This window comes from Cavia porcellus, unplaced genomic scaffold (genome assembly GCF_034190915.1).
Source record: "Cavia porcellus strain 051 isolate PalLab524CR breed Dunkin Hartley unplaced genomic scaffold, mCavPor4.1 scaffold_1, whole genome shotgun sequence".
In the NCBI taxonomy this organism is placed as follows: domain Eukaryota; kingdom Metazoa; phylum Chordata; class Mammalia; order Rodentia; family Caviidae; genus Cavia; species Cavia porcellus.
Genome location: NW_026947484.1, coordinates 191593480 through 191612705, shown reverse-complemented (window position 1 = coordinate 191612705; position 19226 = coordinate 191593480). Strand labels below are relative to the sequence as shown.

The following is a 19226-nucleotide window of genomic DNA, read 5'->3' as shown; positions in this document are numbered from 1 at the left end:
ATGTTTTTAAATTTCTTTCTTTCTTTTTTCTTTTTTCTTTTCTTTTCTTTTCTTTTTTTTTTTTTTTGTTTTTTGAGACAAGGTCTCACTCTGCAGTGCAGGCTGGCCTTGATCTCACTATGTAGCCCAGGCTGGTCTCGAATTTGCAAGGATCCTCCTGCCTCTGTCTCCCAAGTGCTGGGATTACAGGCATGAGCCACTACACCCAGTTTTAAAACTTCTTTTTTAAAGCAGTTAGGTAGAGCCACTGATAGATTTATCAAAACCATATAAATGGAATAGTCATTATAGAGTAATATTTAAGAAACAGTCTTTTCCAAGTGTAATTTCACTTTTACTGTCTGTAAACATTACATGAATCCAGATTTTCTTTTGGCTTCATTAGAACACATCCATTTAACTCAATCTGCTCTCCTCGTGCTTGAGGGCTTGGTTGGAGAATCTTCACAGAGCTTTGGATAATCTTCCCTTCAGCATGTAATCTGTTGGATCAGTAACTGGATGCTAACCAATACTTTGTCTTCTTAACTTTCTGAGTAACCAGGAGATTTCTGTTTGACCCTTTTCTTTTCCTTTTCCTTTCTAGTTTTTTTTTTTTTTTCATTGTCTCTAACAAAAGAGAAAGACAAAGCTATTTTTCAGTGGGGTGATGTTTATAATGTCAGTTATGTTGCATTGTTGTCTTTTTCCAGTAAGTACAAAATGCCTTCAGATTAAACTGTTGTATGCTTCACTCTCCTTGACTACTGAGCCTGAGAGTCACAATTTTGAGGCTATCCCGAGCAACTTCCTGAGACGCTGTCTCAGTAGATGGATGGGTGGATGGATAGATAGAGCTGGGGCTGTACCTTAGTGGTAGAGAGTTGCCACAAAAGAAAAATAAAAAAGAACTCTTTGGTATTTCTGATTTGACTGCTTATTTTTCTTAAGAGATCGTGCTCTTTTCCCAAAATAGATAAGTTAGTAAGACAAAGAATGGTAATTTGTGAAATTTCGTAATACATAACAAGCAAAAAAATTTCTCTACATTTCTGTAGAAAAGTGCCCAATATTATGCCCTTAAATATTTAGAGGAGCTGAAATTTAAAATCAGGCATAGTGTTTATTGTTAATTGATGGTAAGTAAAACAAATAAAACTATAATGTAAAGCAGTTTTTAAGATAATTTCATTTGGATGAATTCAACTTATGCACCTTTTCAGGATCATTTCTATTTTTTAAGATGCATTTCAAACTTCGCTTCTCCTGGTCCTTTCCTTCGTGGGTAACTAATGTTGGTAGTAGTTCTGACACTAAGCATCCCGCTATGGGAAAATACCATTTCCTTCAGCTGTCTCTTGCTTTTGCTTTCTGCTTTAAGTGTTAAGAGTCATGATTTTTTGTTACTAAACTCTCAAAAATATGTGTCCTTCTGATAGGGTAGTGGTTTCAGTTTTATTTACATGAGAGACAGAAGTTTCTGACAAGATGTGTGTATGCAAAATACTCTTAACCTTCTCCGTGCTTTCCTTTGTTGTAAACATTGTGAAAATGGCCTAATGTTCCTGGATTACACTGCTGAAAGAGATGCATAAAGAATGCCAGATTTCCCAAGCATGAGTGGCATGTGTAGCTATGAAAGAAGGGCTTTTCTCCGGAGCCGGAGAATTCTGGTAAAGCTTTTTCTTCTTTATTCTCTCCTAGGATCTTTGTTCAGCTTCTGGGAATACACCAGTCTTACTCTATCACTAAAGCATAGCCAGGCCATTTGGAAACTAAACAGTTGTACTTTGCTTGATATGAAATAACGTCTCATTTCCCCTCCAGCTTCTTAGAAGCTTAGCAACCTCTGGTACAATACAGAATATTCATGGTTTTCCTACTAACTGTTATTTTGTTTTTCACAGCTATACACTGAAGTGTCAAACACAGTCAGACTTTGGCAAGGTGACAATGCAGTTTGAACTAGAGGTATGCCAGCTTCAGAAGCCTGATGTGGTGGGTATCAGGAGGCAGCGACTGAAGGGTGATGCCTGGGTTTACAAGAGATTAGTGGAAGATATCCTGTCTAGCTGCAAGGTGTAATTGATGGATGGTTTCTATCCTGCCCGCTTGAACATGAATGTAATACAACTTACATGGAGACCGATGTGATTAGTTTGATTTTAAAGTCCATTGGAACTACAAACTTATTTCTGAAGAGCTATCTTAAAGACTAATACCTTTTGTCTTTAAGTAAAGGGTATTATTTTGTAGATGAAATGAAGGCAAGCCCATCTGTCATTATCTGTTACTGTCTTTTTTTAATCATGTGGCTTTGTTTATTAATAACCATTGACTTTCCCAGATTTCGATCTGTGTGTGGATGCAAGCTCTTACCTTTCTCCTTTTAATATATATTTTTTTCCCAAAATAAAACTGTTTGTGAATGTAGCAGGCTTCTGTTCTTTGTATTTGATTTTGATCCAAATAAAACCTCAAATGGCTTCCTGATTATTAAGTAGAGACTATTTGGAGTGTGTTTTATCTGTTATCAAATATGCCTTGGGCAGAAAAACAGATAAGAATTCATTTGCATAATTTTTTCCTGTCTCTGATTTAAGTAGGATTTATTGAGATCGTTAACTAAGTCACAGCTGTGGTTACCAGAGTTAAACAACACATTTAATATGTTGAATAAAAGAGTATTGACTTCAGTAAGTATGTTCAGTCAACAATGATAAGTATTCGAACTGTGAACCCCCATGAAATGTTCCTTTATGGTAATTTCCCTAAGTCTCAGTGTTGGCCTCAATTTTGTATTTTTATTTCATTTTATTGGTCTCTGAAGACCAGAACTCAAGTTACATTTGTATGGATTTTACCAATTAAACTAGTTGGAAAAAAGATAGCACTATTTCTGGTCAATAGCCAGGGGATGTTCTGTCATTCATTTATTCAGTAAACATTTACTAAGTACTTATAGGAGTTAGGTGCTAGCAGTGAGGATGATACAGTCTCGTAAACCCAGGGAGTCAGAGTTGGCTGCTGATGCATGGACGCCATGGCATAGAGGAGGTGAGGTGAAGGCAGAGTGACTTCTTGGAGGAGGCAGAATTTATTCTTGAAGGATATATTGGGATTCACTAGAAAGAAAAAGGAAGTACGACATTCTGACAGAGGAGTATGTACAAAAAGATAAGAAATGAAGCTAGCTGAAAATGAGTCGTGAAGGAACTAGGTCTAAACTAAATGCTTTGAAAGAGGAGAGCCATCAGAGGATCTTACTTATTAAAATAACTGCTTTATTGAAATATAATTCACATACTTTAATATTCTCTCCTTTATTTTGAATTTTTTTATTTTTAAAAACAAAACAAAGAGTAGAAATAATACACAATTTCAAAAAAGAAAACAGTAATCAATCAACACTAGTTAATACATTACACTTGTTATCTTAGAAGTAGTTGCTCAAGTTACAAAATCAAAGGATAAAACAATCCGGGCCAGGGATTTAGCTGAGTAGCATGAGCGCCTGCCTGACAGGCACAAGGTCATGAGTTCGATCTCCTGTACAAAAAAAAAAAAAAAAAAAAAAAAGAACACTCAAACAATGACAGCACAAACTGTTCTTTCTCATGAACTAACAGAGAATTAGTAGTATGGTTACCTATCTTGTACACCCAAACATACACAGTTATATGTGTATACTTACAAGTTGTTCTTTCCTTTTAAACACTTCTTTCCTTTTCATTATTACAATACTTATTGTACATTTTGGCTCTTGTTACTCTTTCAGTTTTTATTTTTTACACTAAAGAGACAACATGATATTTACAAATGTGAGTCTGATTTCACTTACGAGTATAGTCTCAAGTTGCCTCCATTTACCTATAAAAGCCTGGCTTACAGGAAGGTGTGGTTTGTCTACTTGCAGAATCTCTTTCTGATCCCCATGTGGAGCCTAGCAATCATGCCAGTGATGTCTGAGAGTCCCTAGTTTTCTATATTCAACACTAGTATTGTCTGGATACCATATTCCTGCCAATTTTTGATTTGTCTTGAGTAGCACATGCTGAGCTGGTGACACCAAGGGCTGTTAGTGCCAACAGTAACCAGCAGCCAGAGCTGGTAGCAGTGTCAACAGCTGGCAGCCAGAGAGCAACAGAGAGTAGTGAAGAATAGCTGGGAGCTGGCATCTCTGGTGGCTGGAAGAGTTCCCAAGCCCTGTCAGTAGTTGTTTGCTTTGAGAGGTAAAGAGGTCATTAACATAAACAGAGCTGTTAGACACTAACGTTCAAATCTCAGCCCTGTTAATACTAAAGAGCTATACTTTGCCAGTTTGTGATTTCTGTATGAGCATGAAACCTCAGCCAGCTAGTAACACTTTATTGTTTATTTATTTAGTCTTTTTTGAGACAGAGTCTGGCTATGCAGTTCAGGCTGGCCTTAAGCTCACCTTATAATCCAAGCTGATCTCAAACTCAGGGTGATCCTCCTGCCTCAGGCTCCTGAGTGCTGGGACTACAGGTATGTGCCACCATGCCTGGCTTCAGGTTGTAACATTTTAGAAGGACATAGAGGACTGTCCTGCATGGGGCCCTGAAGAAGCAAACAGACTATGATGGTTGTCAACAGATTCAAACTTTTGTTTTGCTTTGTTTTGGTACTGCGAATCGAACTCATGACCTTGTGCTTGCCAAGCAGGTGCTTACACTGCTGAGCTAAATCCCCGGCCCACTATATCTGATTTTAATCTCTTAGGGGGTAAGAACTCATGTATGACCTACAAAGTATGAAGTATTTACTGCCTGAACTCTCACAGAGTATGTTTGCTTGTTCCTGACTTTTTTTTTTTTTTTTTTGGTACCAGGAATTGAACTCAGACCTTGTGCTTATCAGGCAGGTGCTTATGCCAGTGAGCTATATCCTTGGCCTGATTCCTAATTTAGACAAATGCTTTCAAATCATTGCCAGAAGCTTGTGTGTCACATGTATTAACTCATTTACTCCTTACACTAACTGAAAGGTAGGTGAAGTTTTGACTTGTGTCTAGATGTCCCCCCCAAAGCTTCATGCAGTCATAGGTGGGGCCTTTTCAGAGAGAGCTGAACCTAGAATGTGTGACTGATGGACTCAGGGTACTGTGCTAGGATTCAGGTGGTTGATTGGTTTGGCACCATGCCAATCACCCCAGTAGCCTGGATACAGTATAAGAGACTGAGTCTTGTCTGTTGCTTCTTTGCTGCCTTCTGCCTGCTGTGAACTCTCTCTGTGATGCCTGCCTGCCACGCCACCCTGCCCTGGAGCAGGCCAGAGAAGGACTGAAACTTTAGCAAACTGTGAGCTAAATTTTAAAAGCTGTGAGCTAACTCCTCGCTTTAACTGTGAGTATTGGGGTTCTGTTCCAGCAACGAGAAAAGTAAGACAGGTGATGTTCCTTTTTACAGAGGAGAAAACTAAGGCACAGCTAAAGTAAGAGATCTCTCAAGGCCATCGGACTTAAAGTGCATTGGGTTTGAAACAGATGCGATGGGCTTCAAAGTCATGTCCTGTATTGGAAATAGAGGACTGACTCCCTCCCTCCTGAAACTGCTGTAGAGGAACATGCGCTTGTGCAGATGATGTTTATTTAAAAATTGCCTTTTCACAGCAGCAGTCCTATCAGAATTTTACGATACAAGAAAACTTCACTAATTCATACTATATTACTGTAATAAATGACAGTTATGTGATTCTCAGTAAAATTTAAAGTTTTTCTCTGAATAAGAGTATAGTAAAATAAGAATTAGCTTCTAAGTTCTACACTAAGAAAATTGTTTTACTAATAAGTGTTTGTGATACATAATATATTGTGGGGAGCTGGTACATAAACATACTACATCCTAGTCCTTTGTATTTCTCCCCTTTCCCTCTTCTCACATAGTAATTTCATGTGTTTCCAGGATTTTTTTTTCATTTCCAAGATCTTGTGTAATGCAGGCCTATGGAATTATATGTTTAAATGTAAGAAAATACAATTCAATGATTTGTAATTCAAATACTTGGTTGTAAGTTGATTTCTTTTCCTATTATCTTATAAAACTAGTGATTTTGGGTGAAATTTTTTTTCAATGCTGGAGATTGGACCCAGGGCCTGGAACATAAGTGCTCTACCACTGAGCTACAGCCCCAGCCCTTCTGAAATTTTTGAGACAGAGTCTCACTAAATTGCCCTGGCTGGCCTCAAATTTATGATCTTCCTGCCTCAAGCCCCCTGAGCTGATTACAGGTATGTCTAGTTTTGTGTCCAGTTTTGCAGTATTAAAAAAATGTATTTACATTAAATTTTATTGATTTAGGCTGTTTTAGAAACCTCCTGAGGAAAAAATACAACTTTTTATAAATCCTTTCACTTTTTAGAAGAGAGAATAGCTCACTACTGATAGTTTACTGATAATCTAGATAGTTGTCATTCTGAAGTATGTGTACATATATTTGATTAAAAGTGCATCCTGGACCTCTCATTTCAACAAAAAGATGAAGCCATAGAAAAGCAGATTAAGCAGAGCAGTGACAGAGCACTGGACAGGAGTCAGACAACTTAGCTTTTAATCCCGACTACTGCTTAGTATCTGAAATCTTGGGTAAGTTACCTCTCTTTTTGTCATCAGTTTCTAAATTCTGTAATGATAATCTTTTACCTAGCAAGTGAGACAGCATGTACAGTAAGCTTTTTAAGCCACAAAGATAGAAAAGATGACAATTCTTGGCTATAAGGTGGTAGTATGGCGAGTTTTTGTTCTTCCGTGTGTGGGCTCTTTGCAGCCCACAGTGAAAGTGGAGCTTCCCCCCCGTAGTAGATGGAGTGGATCAGATGGTATCAACGCCTCCCTTTTCCTAGGCAGGTGCGCTGTGGCTGGGGCTCTTTTTGGTTGGCCTAACACTCGTGAGGCCGGACACCACAATTTGAAGTGCAGCTTGACAAGAGATTTAACTCAATCTTGAGCTAAGGGAATTGAAAGAGAAAAAGAAGAAAGGTATGGGAGACCATTGAAAAAAGATCAAAATACAGTGTCATATTCATTGGCATTCATAGAGTGTTGGTATTAAAAGTTCTGGGGCACCTTTCTTTGGAGAGTCATCTTAAGAACTTTACACGTATCTAAAGGAGAGGACAAAGTCGCGTGGATGTCTCTTTGGACACTTGGATGTCAGAAAATGTTCAATCACAACCCAAGTGGTTAAAGTGACAGAAAGAGCAGTCCTTCCTATACTCCTGTGTTTGTTGTGCCTTGGTAGTTTTCTGGCGCTAGACTAATGTGTAAGAAATGCAGAAGGATCGTATGGCAGAGGGAAGCAAAGAGGACATCAAAATTGGGCAAAAAGCTGATCCCTCCATTATTAGTCACAAGATGCTGAGTGTCTTTATCCCTTTAATTACTTTAGTTTCACATATGAAACTATTGTCTGTGAGGCAATTTTATGGCGAAATTAGAATGTAGGAATGTCTTATAAATGAACTAATATGTGTAAATTATAAAACTTTGAACAAAAAGAATATTTTTAAAATGCACTAGGAATTGATTTAGCATCCAAAAATAAATAATGTAATATACCATTCTAATAGAATTAAGAGAGAAAATCTCACACATGATCATCAAAATAGATGTAGAAAAACCATCGACAAAGTAAAATATCCTTCTATTATATAAATGCTCAACAAATTGAGATTGAGGGAACTCCCTCAACTGATAAGGACCATCTACAAAATGCCCAAAATTTAGATCTTACTTCATGGTAAAAGGTTGAATGATTTTCCCCTAAGATCAGGAATAATGCAAGATTGTCTGTTCCTCCCCTTCCATTCAGAATTGTACTAGAGGATCAAGTCATTTGGGCTAGAAAATGAAATTATATCTAGACTGGAAAGAAAGAAGTGCAGTCTATCTATTTGCAGATGGCATGATCTATGTAGAAAATATTAAGGAACACAGTACTGTGACTACTGTGCTACTACAAACACTGCTAATGCTACTACTACTGCCATATCACCACCACTACTACTACTAGAACTAGAAGTCCAGCAAAGTAGTAAGATACAAGATTGACATTTTAAAATTTGTATTTCTAAACAACAGCATTAAATTAAGAAAATGAGGAACAACTTAAAGAGAAAAAAATACTGAGAAAAAAAATTTACAAGACATACCCTGAAAACTGAAACAACATAGAAGAAAATAAGATCTAACAAATGAAAAGACATTTCAAGTTTATGGATTGGAAAACAATATTGTTAAATACAGCAATGCTGTCCAATTTGGTCTACATCCTCGCTACAACCCCTATCAAAATCCCAGGATTTTTTCCTCCAAAATTAATGAGCTGATTCTAAAATTCACATGAAAATGCAAAAGATCCAGAATATCAAAATGATCTTGAAAAAATGAAGTTGGAGATACACTTTCCAGTTTCATAATTTACTACAAAGCTACAGTGACTTAGACAGGATGGTAATAACATATGGATATAAATATGTGGAAGCGAACAGGGAATCCAAGAAAAAACAGTTTTCTAATGTTACCACAAATTTGGTGGTTTTAAAACCACATATCAGTTATCTTACATCTATGACATATCTCACCAGGTTCAAATAAAGGCATAGATGGAGCTACATGCTACCTCTGGGCTCTGAATAGGACCTCCTTGCTTACCTTTTCTAGAAGTTTCTCACATTCCTTGGTTCATGGCAAAGGTAACAGAGGATTTGAGTTCTCATATTACACTCCTCTAACTTACATAGTTACCGTTCTCTCTAACTCTGAACCCTTTCCATTGGCAACCAGGCTTCTCATGGTCCCCAGGAGTGGATTCACCCAGCAATGAGTCCAGTAGTTGAATATGCTCAATAGGTGGAGCCCATTTGGAGGTGGGACACCTTATCTTCCATTTCTAAGGACACCCTTTTACATCACTCCCATCTTGATAATTCAGTATTATTTCCCTAACTTATGGTCAGTAGCTTGACAAGCCTGAATCCATTTTCAGCCTGAATTCTCCTGTGTCATATAGCTTATCATATTCATAGATCCCCAGGGTTAGGATGTCTTGGGATGGCATTCTTCTGCTGATGGTAATGGCCAGTTGGCTTTTGATAAAGATGATAGGACAATTCAGTGAATTATCTTTTCAACAAATGTTGGAACAACAGGATACACATATGCACATACACAAAATGAAGTTGAGCCCCTACCTTAAATCATACAAAACTAACTCAGAATGGGTCAGAGACATAAATGTAGGGGCTAAAATGTTAAAAATTCTTTTAAAAATATCAGAGTAAAAGTGACTTTGGATTAGGCAATAGCTTCTTAGCTCTAACACTTAAAAGTACAGGCAACAAAAGAAAAAATAGATACACTGGACTTCACCAAAATTTTAAAAAATTGCTGCAAAGAACACCATCAAGAAAGAGAAAAGTCAACTCACAAAAGAAGAGAAAATATTTCCAACACATAAAGGACTTGTACCCCAAGTATTAAAGTATTCTTAAAATAATAAAAAATATAATTAAAAATGGTCAAAAATTATAAACAGCTCCTTCACTGAAGTAGATATACAGATGACAAACATGAAAATACTGTTTGTCCATTTATCAGAGATTTTCAAGTTAAGATACCAGTATCTACCTATTAGAGTGGCAAGAACAACAACAACGAAAGTCACAACAACAATAAAAACAAAACTTTACCAGATCTGACAAGGAAGTAAGGCATAAGGAGCTCCTGCACTGCCGGCTGTCTTACTCGTCACCGGGGCAAGATACTTGACAGCTACAGCCTAAGGAGAGGTTATTTTGGCTCACGATTTCAGTGGTTTTATTCCAATTTGGCTGGCTCCACGGTAGAAATGGCATGATGGAGTGGCCTGGCAGAGTAGAACGGCTCATGTCATAGACAGGAAGCAGAGAAGTGAGGAGCTGGGGACACGAATGCATCCTTCCAGGTCACACACCCAGTGACCCACCTCCAAACGGGCTCCACCTATTAAGAGCATATTCAACTACTAGACTCATGCTGGGTAAATCCACTCCTGGGGACCATGAGCAGCCTGGTTGCCAAAAGTTTTTATATTAAAAAAGAAGACAGGTGCTTTGCGTCAGGACCATACGAAAGATGGCTCAAAGCCATCTCAGGAATCAGCAAGATCCCACCCTTTCCAGGCTCAAAGGTGCAAAACTGCCCACTGTTCTTAATCTTAGCTTCTGTAATATATTCATGACTATTTCACTGTTGGGTGAGAGCACTTAAAAGACATCCCAGGAGCAATAATCACACCAAGTGAGTAAATCTAGGTTTCTAATTCTGTTCTTCAGTGAAAGAAATCAGATTTACCGGTAAGCGGCAGCAGTGTGGCAGACTACGGCCCCTCCAGGGGGAGAACCACCAGTGTCTCCTGAGATCTGCATGTTGGAACTTAGGACGCTGGGAAACCAAGCAACCAGCCTGCCTTCCTGCTAAGCGATAGTGAACCTACTGGTGCACGGCCTAGAGTCAAACATCCCACTTCCCCTACCCACCTTCCCCTGTTCCCCCCCCCCCCCCCGCCCCGTTAGCAAATGGGAACCAGAAATCTGAGCATCTCTTGGGAGGTTGACCCGTAGCAAATAAGGGGGATTTCCTTCTACCATCTCTTTGAAGGCAAGTATTTTTATTACTGTTTTGCTCTATTCTGATTAATGGTACTGCTCTATTCAATATTCTGTTTTGATAAGTTCTATAATGCGCTATTTCATTTTATTTTGATATACGTGATTGAAAGCACAACTATTGTAAAGATAACGAAATATACTGTGATACCTATTACTGTTATCCTGGTAACCTGCTGTGAAGTTCTGTACCAATTTCACTACATGGTCTCAGTTGGCTTTATTCTGTCTTGTTCTGTTGTAGTTTACTACTTTCAAAGTAAAATTAAAAAAAAAAAGAAATCAGGGTTAGAGAAATGGCTGATTCTAGGACTAAGGCAGAAAAATACGCAGAATAAGTCAGGAATATCTTGTAGTGCCAAAAGTAAAGGAGCAGCAAAACAACAAAACACATACTAATGTGAATATAAATGGAGAATTTGGAACTGTTGAGAAATTTTTTTAATTAAGATTTTTGAAATGGCAGTTTGTAGAAAGGCTCTGTTGGATGCACCTCAAGCAGTTAGATCTGCTCCCCTTCTCCCTAGGCCTCCCCTTCTCTCCTCGCCCCTTCTCTTTCACACAGTGTAGGAACTGAACCTAGCGGGAGATAAGCTGCCTCTCCAGCCTTTTGAGAACGAGACTCACTAAGTTGCCCAGGCTGGACTCAAACATGCACTCCTGTCTCATCCTCCCAAGGACTGGGATTGTGGTATCCACCGCTGTGCCTCACTTTAGGTATCTTCTTAAAGCTCAGGTTCTCAGCTGTATTATGGAAAAAATATGCCTTCTGCAAGAGATGGCCTTAAGAATAGTGAGAATAGAAGGGGGCCAAGAAACGGGGGGGGGGGGGAAGGAGCAGAAGGAATGGGAAATAAAAATAATTAAGATTTGTTATGTATATGTAACTAATCCCCATGATAAATGCAATCATTATATGCTGCAAATATGCACTAATATTTTAAAAGAATGAGATTGTATATGTGCACCTCATAGCACAGGGTTTGCCGAAAGTTAATGCTAGAAGATTACGATATTTTCCTAGTTGCATGATGGTCTTTTCGAAGCACAAATCTGATAGGTACTGTAGTCCCACCCTTGACCCTTCCATTATCAAACTTAGCTGCCTCCCTGAATGATTAGCCATTTGACCCAGTTTATTGGGCATCATTTATTGGGAATTTATTCTTGACTCGTTTCTACCTTTATTTCACTTTTCAGTCAGCATTTATTGAAATTTTTTTTTGTTTTTTTGAATATTTTTACTGGTACCAGGGATCGAACTCACAACCACAGGCTTGCAAGGCAGGCACTTATGCCACTGAGCTAAATCCCCAGCCCTAACACCAGCATTTACTGAATTTAAACTTCGTATTTGATGTGATTTGGGATATGGGAAAGAATACATGTATTCTCCTGTGGTCAAGGGCCTTAGTAAGAAACAAGCTAGACAGCACCAAGATGCATGTACACTCATGTGTGAGTGTGTATGTGTGTGTGAGTGTGTATGTGTGTGTCCATTCTGCATAATTTTTACTATGAGCTTTCTAAGAGACACCTGTTTCTCATAGTATATGAGAAGATTTTGGGGTGTGACCTCTGGTTATTATGTTGAGGTACAGTAAAGCATTCTCCAGGCCCAGCTATGATATTTCATTGCATGGTCCATGAGTCTGTGTACTTGAACAGGAGGAACAATTTGGTGTGGAGCACTTCTTTTTTTTAAACCATAACCAAGTTCAGGACCTCACTGTTGTCATGCACTCGCTGTGTCACTGAGATATGTCTCCCACCTGACCCTAGAATTTGGGATTCAGGCACTTGGGTGTCTAGACCTGGTTCTGTTGTATAATCTTTGGTAAACCACTGCATGTTTCTAGGTGTTTCTATAACTATGATACATACCCATGCAAATGTGTATGCTTCTATTTTATATGTACAGTGCTACAAACATCATCAAGAGTTAAAGTGTCATTTTAAATGGGTCAAAGTTTCCACCAAAGTAAGTACCTCCCCTGTGGATGTAAGTATACGTTCATACTTCTTCCAAGGATTCTGGACAACACACTTTCTGTCTTCATGTCCATTCTGCTCACTCGCTGGCGTTCTGAGTTCGTGGTCTGGTTTATACACTGAAAAATCTCAGCCATTCCTTAGATGGAGAGAAATCACTCACATGGAAACATAATTCATATTTCCAAACAGAGTCTTAGAACAGAAAGATGTAATTTCATAGAAGGCTTTTTTAAAAAAATGTGGATGGGCTGGGGATTTAGCTCAGTGGCATAAGCGCCTGCCTTGCAAGCAGGCAGTCATGAGTTCAATCCCTGGTACCAATAAAAAAAAATGTGGTTAATGAGACATTGATCTTTCTTAAGAGATAGAGACTGTCCAGCAGGCCAGGATGCTCTAAAAGATGGCAGTGATATACTACAGTGTTTTAGTGTTGGAGCTCAAAGTGGTCTTTGGGAAGGAGATGTTTCTCAGGATTTAATGTTTTACTTTTATGTTTACACTTACTGCATGTTTAATGTTAAATTTGATTTTGTTTGGGGCTCAAAAGTGATGTTAGGAAACATTGATTAGTAGAGTTTCAGAGTCAAAGGAGCCCTTGAGATAAGAGTCCACATATCTTATCCAGAGCCCCTCCTTTCTCCCTGCCATGCCCTTAATGTAAAGGAAGATCTTTTTTTTAGAGCAAGAGATGGAAAGAAATCATAGGGGACGAGTCCAGGGTGACAAGATTCACCATCCATCACGGCCCCTGACCACGAACAGTTGGAGCCTTTCTCTTTACTGTGTGTTTTTTTTTAATTAAACTTTTTTCATTTTTCCTACTTTAGAATTTCACATTATAGTCGGTTGTTCATTCTCCTCTTTTCTCTAGATAATGAAAATGGATATAATATGAACTTAAACTCACTTGCCCTGGGTCATTGCCAGTGCTTAATAAAAGTGTATTAGTATTTGTAGTAATGATAATAACCCACAGATAATGATGTCGCTAAAGACCAAAGGGTCCCCTTGCATGAGACACAACCCCCCTTCCAATCACCTAGCTTTGCCAGATTTAACAGAGACCTTGACTGCTTCAGATGGTTATTGTCCCCTTTAAATCATCAAGGTTTCATGGAGAGGAGTATTCTTCACTTAAGGGTTTTCAGACTGTCTGGTGTGCTGGGCTCTGATAACCTTGTTCCTATGTCATCATATGTCATGCTGCCTCTTGGAAATTGTTCCCTGATATTTGCAAAAACGAACTACTGGAACAGAAACTAAAAGACATTCCCTTTCTTCACTTACCTCACACACACACACACACAAAACACACACTTAACCACTGGAAATGAGCGCACTCAGATAAGTGGGTCGGGGTGAGGTGGGGATCTGAAGCTGCTGTGAGGAGGGGAATGGTGGGAAGAGTGGAGATTGCCTGGATTTGAAGAGATGAGACTCAGGAGCTGATGTAAGGCGTATCTTTAAGATCTGAAGAAGTATGGAAGAGGGATTTGACCTCCTCTGGGTGGACCCATAAATGAAGACCGATGCATGGGCAATAAGAAGCCAGGTTTGTGTTCATGCAAGGAAGGACTTTTTTGTGTTTTTTGCAAGATAGGACTTTTTCCTTGGCTATCGGCAGGAAAGATGCTTGCTCTGAAAGGACCAAGTTCCCTGCCCTGTGTTCTCAAGCAGAAACCGGAGGGTTCCTCCCTTGGGACTGCTGGAAGGAGTTATAAAGATTGAGTGATAGTTGAACTGAGTCCCTTGAGTTTCCCTGGAACCCTAAGAAACCTTCATGTTTCGAGGTTCTTAGTATGAGAATCTAGGAGCTGGGTTTTAGGTAATCAAGACCTCCAGAAGAGGAGCAGTCAGCAGTGCTGGACGTGGCAGAGGACACTGGACTTGCCCAGGAGGAACCAGGAGTAGTTTATCATGAGGCTGGCGCGGAAGCTTGCTCCCAGTAGAGAAGTGGAGGGAAGGGGTTCAGACCGTGTGCTCGTGTGTCTGGCTTCGTGAATGACTGGGTGGCTGGGGCCTGTGAAACTGAAGGCAGCAGGGAGGGAGGATGACAGGAGGAAAGGTGCTTAATGAGTGGAGGGAAGAACAGAGAACTTTAGCATGATGCTCGTCCTTTGCAGAGTGCTTTTCTGGCCCGTGATAGACGTGGCTCTTTAAGGAGTATGCAGCAGGCTGGCTGTTACCTCCATGTTTCAGGTGCATTCGCAGATTCCATACAGGTGGGCAGGCATGGAGAGCTGAGAAGCCTTTCGGTTTTAAGGGGGTTTGTGTCTTTGTGAAGGAAACTGCTCCGAAGTGGAGTTTCCAAGGAAGTCGGTGATCCACTTGCTGATTTCAGTCACTCTTCATGGCCTTGTGTGGACATCACATCTTCTAAGACTAAAACTTTATCCTCAGGGGCTGAGGATTTAGCTCAGCGGCATAAACGCCTGCCTTGTAAAGCAGGCAGTCGTGAGTTGGATCCCCGGTACCGATAAAAAGGAAAAAGACAAAAAAAAAAAAAAAAACTTTATCCTCTTCTGATTTTCCTACCCTCCCACTCTGTCTTCCTTTTCAGCCTCTGCCACTGCCTGACCTTGACCCACTTTTCACATTCATCCTGTTTTTCTGGTGTGTGTGTGTGTGTGTGTGTGTGTACACTACCATCTGTACTGGGAACTGAATTTAGGAGCTTTGCACTGAAGTGAATCCCCAGTCTCTTTTTATTTTTTGATGCAAGGTCTCACTAAGTCATTAAATTGGCCAGGCTGGGTTCAGACTTGAGATCCTCCTGTCTCAGCCTCCTACAGAGATGAGATTACAGGCATATGTCACTGTCTGCTGTCTTAGGGTTCTTGATGGCTCCAAAATGTACTTGTATATCTGTGACCCAAAATTCTCAGCGTGATCCCAGGTCTGTGTCTTATTTTTCCACTGTACAGCTTCATGGAGGTGTTCCATAGGCACCTAAAAGGCCCACACCTATTTCTTCCCTATTCTCTCCACATCTATTTCTTCCCTAGAGGTCTCAGGTGCAGACTGACTATGCACCCTGGCTTGTCTGGGGTAGTCTCGGTGTAAGCCTGCTGCCCATCCTAATTATTAATATTGACTCCCTTATACTTCAAAGTGTCCTAGTATGTCTAGTACATTATATGGTCACTCCGTGGACAAGGGCATGGCCACCCCCTCAAATGCCCCTACCAGAACCTTGTATTTATTCTCAGCTCCCTGTTGCTTACCTTTCGCATTCTGCATTGTCTTGTTTTTATGGATTCTGAACCTCTGCAAGGTAAGGACAGAAGTGTATCATTATCCATTTTGTATTTCTAGTATCAAGCGGAGTCTTGCCTATAGAAGATGCTCAGTATATGTCAAATAAAGAACATGAAAATGGATTTAAAGGACAGAATTAAAAGCCATAGAAAGTTAGGGGGAAGGCTGGGTCCTTAGGCCTAAGTCCTCATTCTACTGCTGAAGGAATTGAGGCCCGATGTGAAAAATGGCCATAGCCCAGGTCACATGTCCAGGTAGGGCAAGGTCCGTAACAGACCCCAGGTGTCCAGGCCCAGCCAGGGCTGTTTTCTAAGTAGTTTACATATTCTTAAATTAAGCAAAGGGCCATCAACCTTCATTAGCGGTGTGTGTGTGTGTGTGTGTGTGTGTGTGTGTGTGTGTGTGTGTGTACAGGTCAGTGTGTCTTGGGGATGTGTTCAAGGATTGGGAAACATTCTGCCAGTTTTTTCTTGGAGACATTTTTACCCTTGAACGTTGCCAGCTAAGTTTAAAATCAAATCTGCTCTCACAGTATCTCAAGTGCTCTCTTCGTTCTTGTTTAACACTGAGACTCAGATGTCCTGAGTCATCCATGTGGCCGAGACCTCCGTGGGAGGCTACGGGATGATCTGTGGCTCTGTGTGGACGCTGAAGCCTCTGTGGGTGTGGGGACTCTGCAAGGAGGATATCTTGTCACCTTTGTAGAATTCTCTCCCCTCTTCTTGTAGTTTCTGCTGTTCTTTTCTTAGCCTGATCTTGACTAGTGAATCATGATTCTGAAAAAATCATTTCTCTTTTCTGAAACTTGTATTCTTCCTTTGTAGAACTGAGTGGGTTACACCAGGTGCTGTCCCCTCGTGGCTGCTTCTGTCCTTAAATTCCATCATATTAAATTTCTTCCCATGGCTTATGAAACTGTAGATGTTGTTATCTACCATTTACATATCTAATATATGCATATATCAAAATCTTTGTCTGCTTTGTTCTTGGCCAGAATGAATATTACTCACTTTTTTAAACAACACTTTATATTTAAGTTTATCATTCTTTACATGTTGAATCCGCCTTTCCTTCTAACTACTCTAATAAAGCTTATTATTTCAACCATTTATATTTAACATTAAAGTTTAATCATGAAGTTGTTAACCATAGAAAATTATTAAATATGTGAGTTTGAAATGAGCATAGAACAGTTGAAAAAAATGAGTGAATATTTCACAACAAGCACTTTGGAAAATAAATTTATGCATAGAAAACAATCGAGAATTACAATTAAGAGCTCTAGGGATCTCAAACTGATTTGTCCAGCTATTACACAGTCATTTCAATTTAAATTAAAATTGTAACTATTTTCTAGTCTACTAAAAATATGAGGTGTCACATTAAGAGTTTTAATGGTGCCTTCTCTGGAGAATGCAAAAATGCAAGATTGTAGCACATAAATAACTATATAGTGGAGAATGAATAAATTCTCTGCCAAAAATGAATATGATAGAAGCAGAAATGACAGTGGATTATTTTATTCCCTCTAGTGAAGCGCAGCTCACACATTAGAGCAAAGAAACAGTTCACAGGGTGTCTAATTCCGTACTACTTTGTCAGAGCTGATGAGAAGAGCAACATAAAGGATTTTAATGTGTTGATAAACTCAGGCATACATGGGGCCATATATTCTGTTTCAAAGGTAAGATTTTTTTTTTAACCACAGAAAATAAATTGATATTAATGTTTTGTATTCCTGGTTAGAAAATTGGATTAGTCAAGGTTTTAACCACTGTAGAACATGTTTAAGGCAATCAAACTTCTGGAGGAGGGGAAGAAATAAGGCTGGCAGCTGAATGTGTAGATTCCACAAGTGTATTTGCACGCGTGCGTGCTTGTATGTGTGTGCGCTAGAATCTTTGATCGTGTCTGGGGGAGGTTAATGATAGGATACAAATTTGGGGGAACTTTATGAATATGAAAGAAATAGTATAAAAGAAGTAGCATTTGGACATGTGGGGAAAGAGGAGAGTTAACTAAAAGAGAACCAAGGACAAGAGAGTTACTATAACTAAATTCAAGCTTCCTGGTAGCCAAGATAAAAGGGAAGCTAGAGGATTTCATAATTAATGTTGTCATGATGTTTTCTTCCTGCTAAGCTCTGGGAGCAATGATGCTCAAACTTGACCACACATTAAAATGCCTGGGGCGGGGGTGGTGTACTGATGAATGAGACGTCCTCCAGGAACTCTGTTTAATCTGTCCAGGGTGTGTACTCATACTTGTTAAACACTCTTCTGGTGTATTTGATGAAGTCACCTAGGTCTCAGTAGTTTATGAAAACCTATGAGTAAGCACTGTTCTGTGGAAGGTGCAGCTCTCACAGCCAGTTATCATATGGATTCTTAATACTGGTGAAGCATTGATTTGTATTTTAGGCATTTCTAAAAGAATTTCAGTTCAGGTTTCCTGCCACATAAAATGATAGGCAGCTGTCCTTTCAGTAATTCATCCCTGAAAAGCACCTACTTTTCTCAGAAAGGCTGACTGCGAGCCCACTTTTTGTTATCTAAAATGGGAAGGAATACAGTGTGCTGTATGGAAACACAAAACCTTTAACTGACTTTCCTAAAACACAACTACAACATAACCAAATACCGTTAGTTACGAACCATCATCTTAGGATGTAGAAATACTTAGAACATCCATTTCTGCCATCAAATGATCAGTATCATTATTAACAGTTGTGTGTGTGGTAACAAGGCTTCTAGTGCCAGCTCCCTGGAGATGGGTCTCCCTTTTGTTGCTTTCTGGGGTGCTTTTCAGAATGTTGCCTGGACAGTCCTAGTTGCAGTCGGAATATAACTGAGACTTTTTCATACATTGTTTTGTTAATAACATTGCAATGAGTTTTTTAAGCCATGTGTGTGTGTTCCTGTATGGATATTAGCTAAAATAATATATTGAAAGTTATGTATGTTTCATGAAATTTGTATATTAAACTAAGAAATTCTTCAAGGAAAATATTAAACAGGAAGATGCTCTGTACCGTATTTTAAAAGTCCAATATAGATTATAAGGTTGAGAATTGACCTGAAAGGATTTTTTTTCTGCAAGTCATAAAACATCCTAGTTAGAGGATTTAATAGCAGGAAGTGCAGCGATGGATGCTCCCAGAGCTGGTCCAGCCCCAGTGCAATCAAGGGCCATCGCCATTCCCACCTGCTTTGTGCTTCACCCTACTCACAGTGTTGGGGATAAAGTCTCCCTTTATGCTCTCATGGTGGCTGCAGCAGCTCAGAGCCACATCTGCTGTCAACGCAGTCCAAAAGAAGGCAGGAAATGC

At 39.4% G+C, this 19226-nt stretch overlaps 1 protein-coding gene across 2 annotated transcripts in view; it reads left to right on the top strand.

Annotated features, from left to right (window-relative positions):
• Window positions 1–2412, top strand: part of Melk (maternal embryonic leucine zipper kinase) — a 91032-nt gene extending 88620 nt beyond the window's left edge. For both annotated transcript variants that reach the window (XM_063225338.1, XM_013153238.3), the window contains exon 18: window positions 1887–2412. In XM_063225338.1, the coding sequence (XP_063081408.1) occupies window positions 1887–2064 (178 nt within the window). In that variant the 3' untranslated portion in view covers window positions 2065–2412. The remainder of the gene's footprint in view (window positions 1–1886) is intronic.
• Window positions 2413–19226: the final 16814 nt, after the last annotated feature.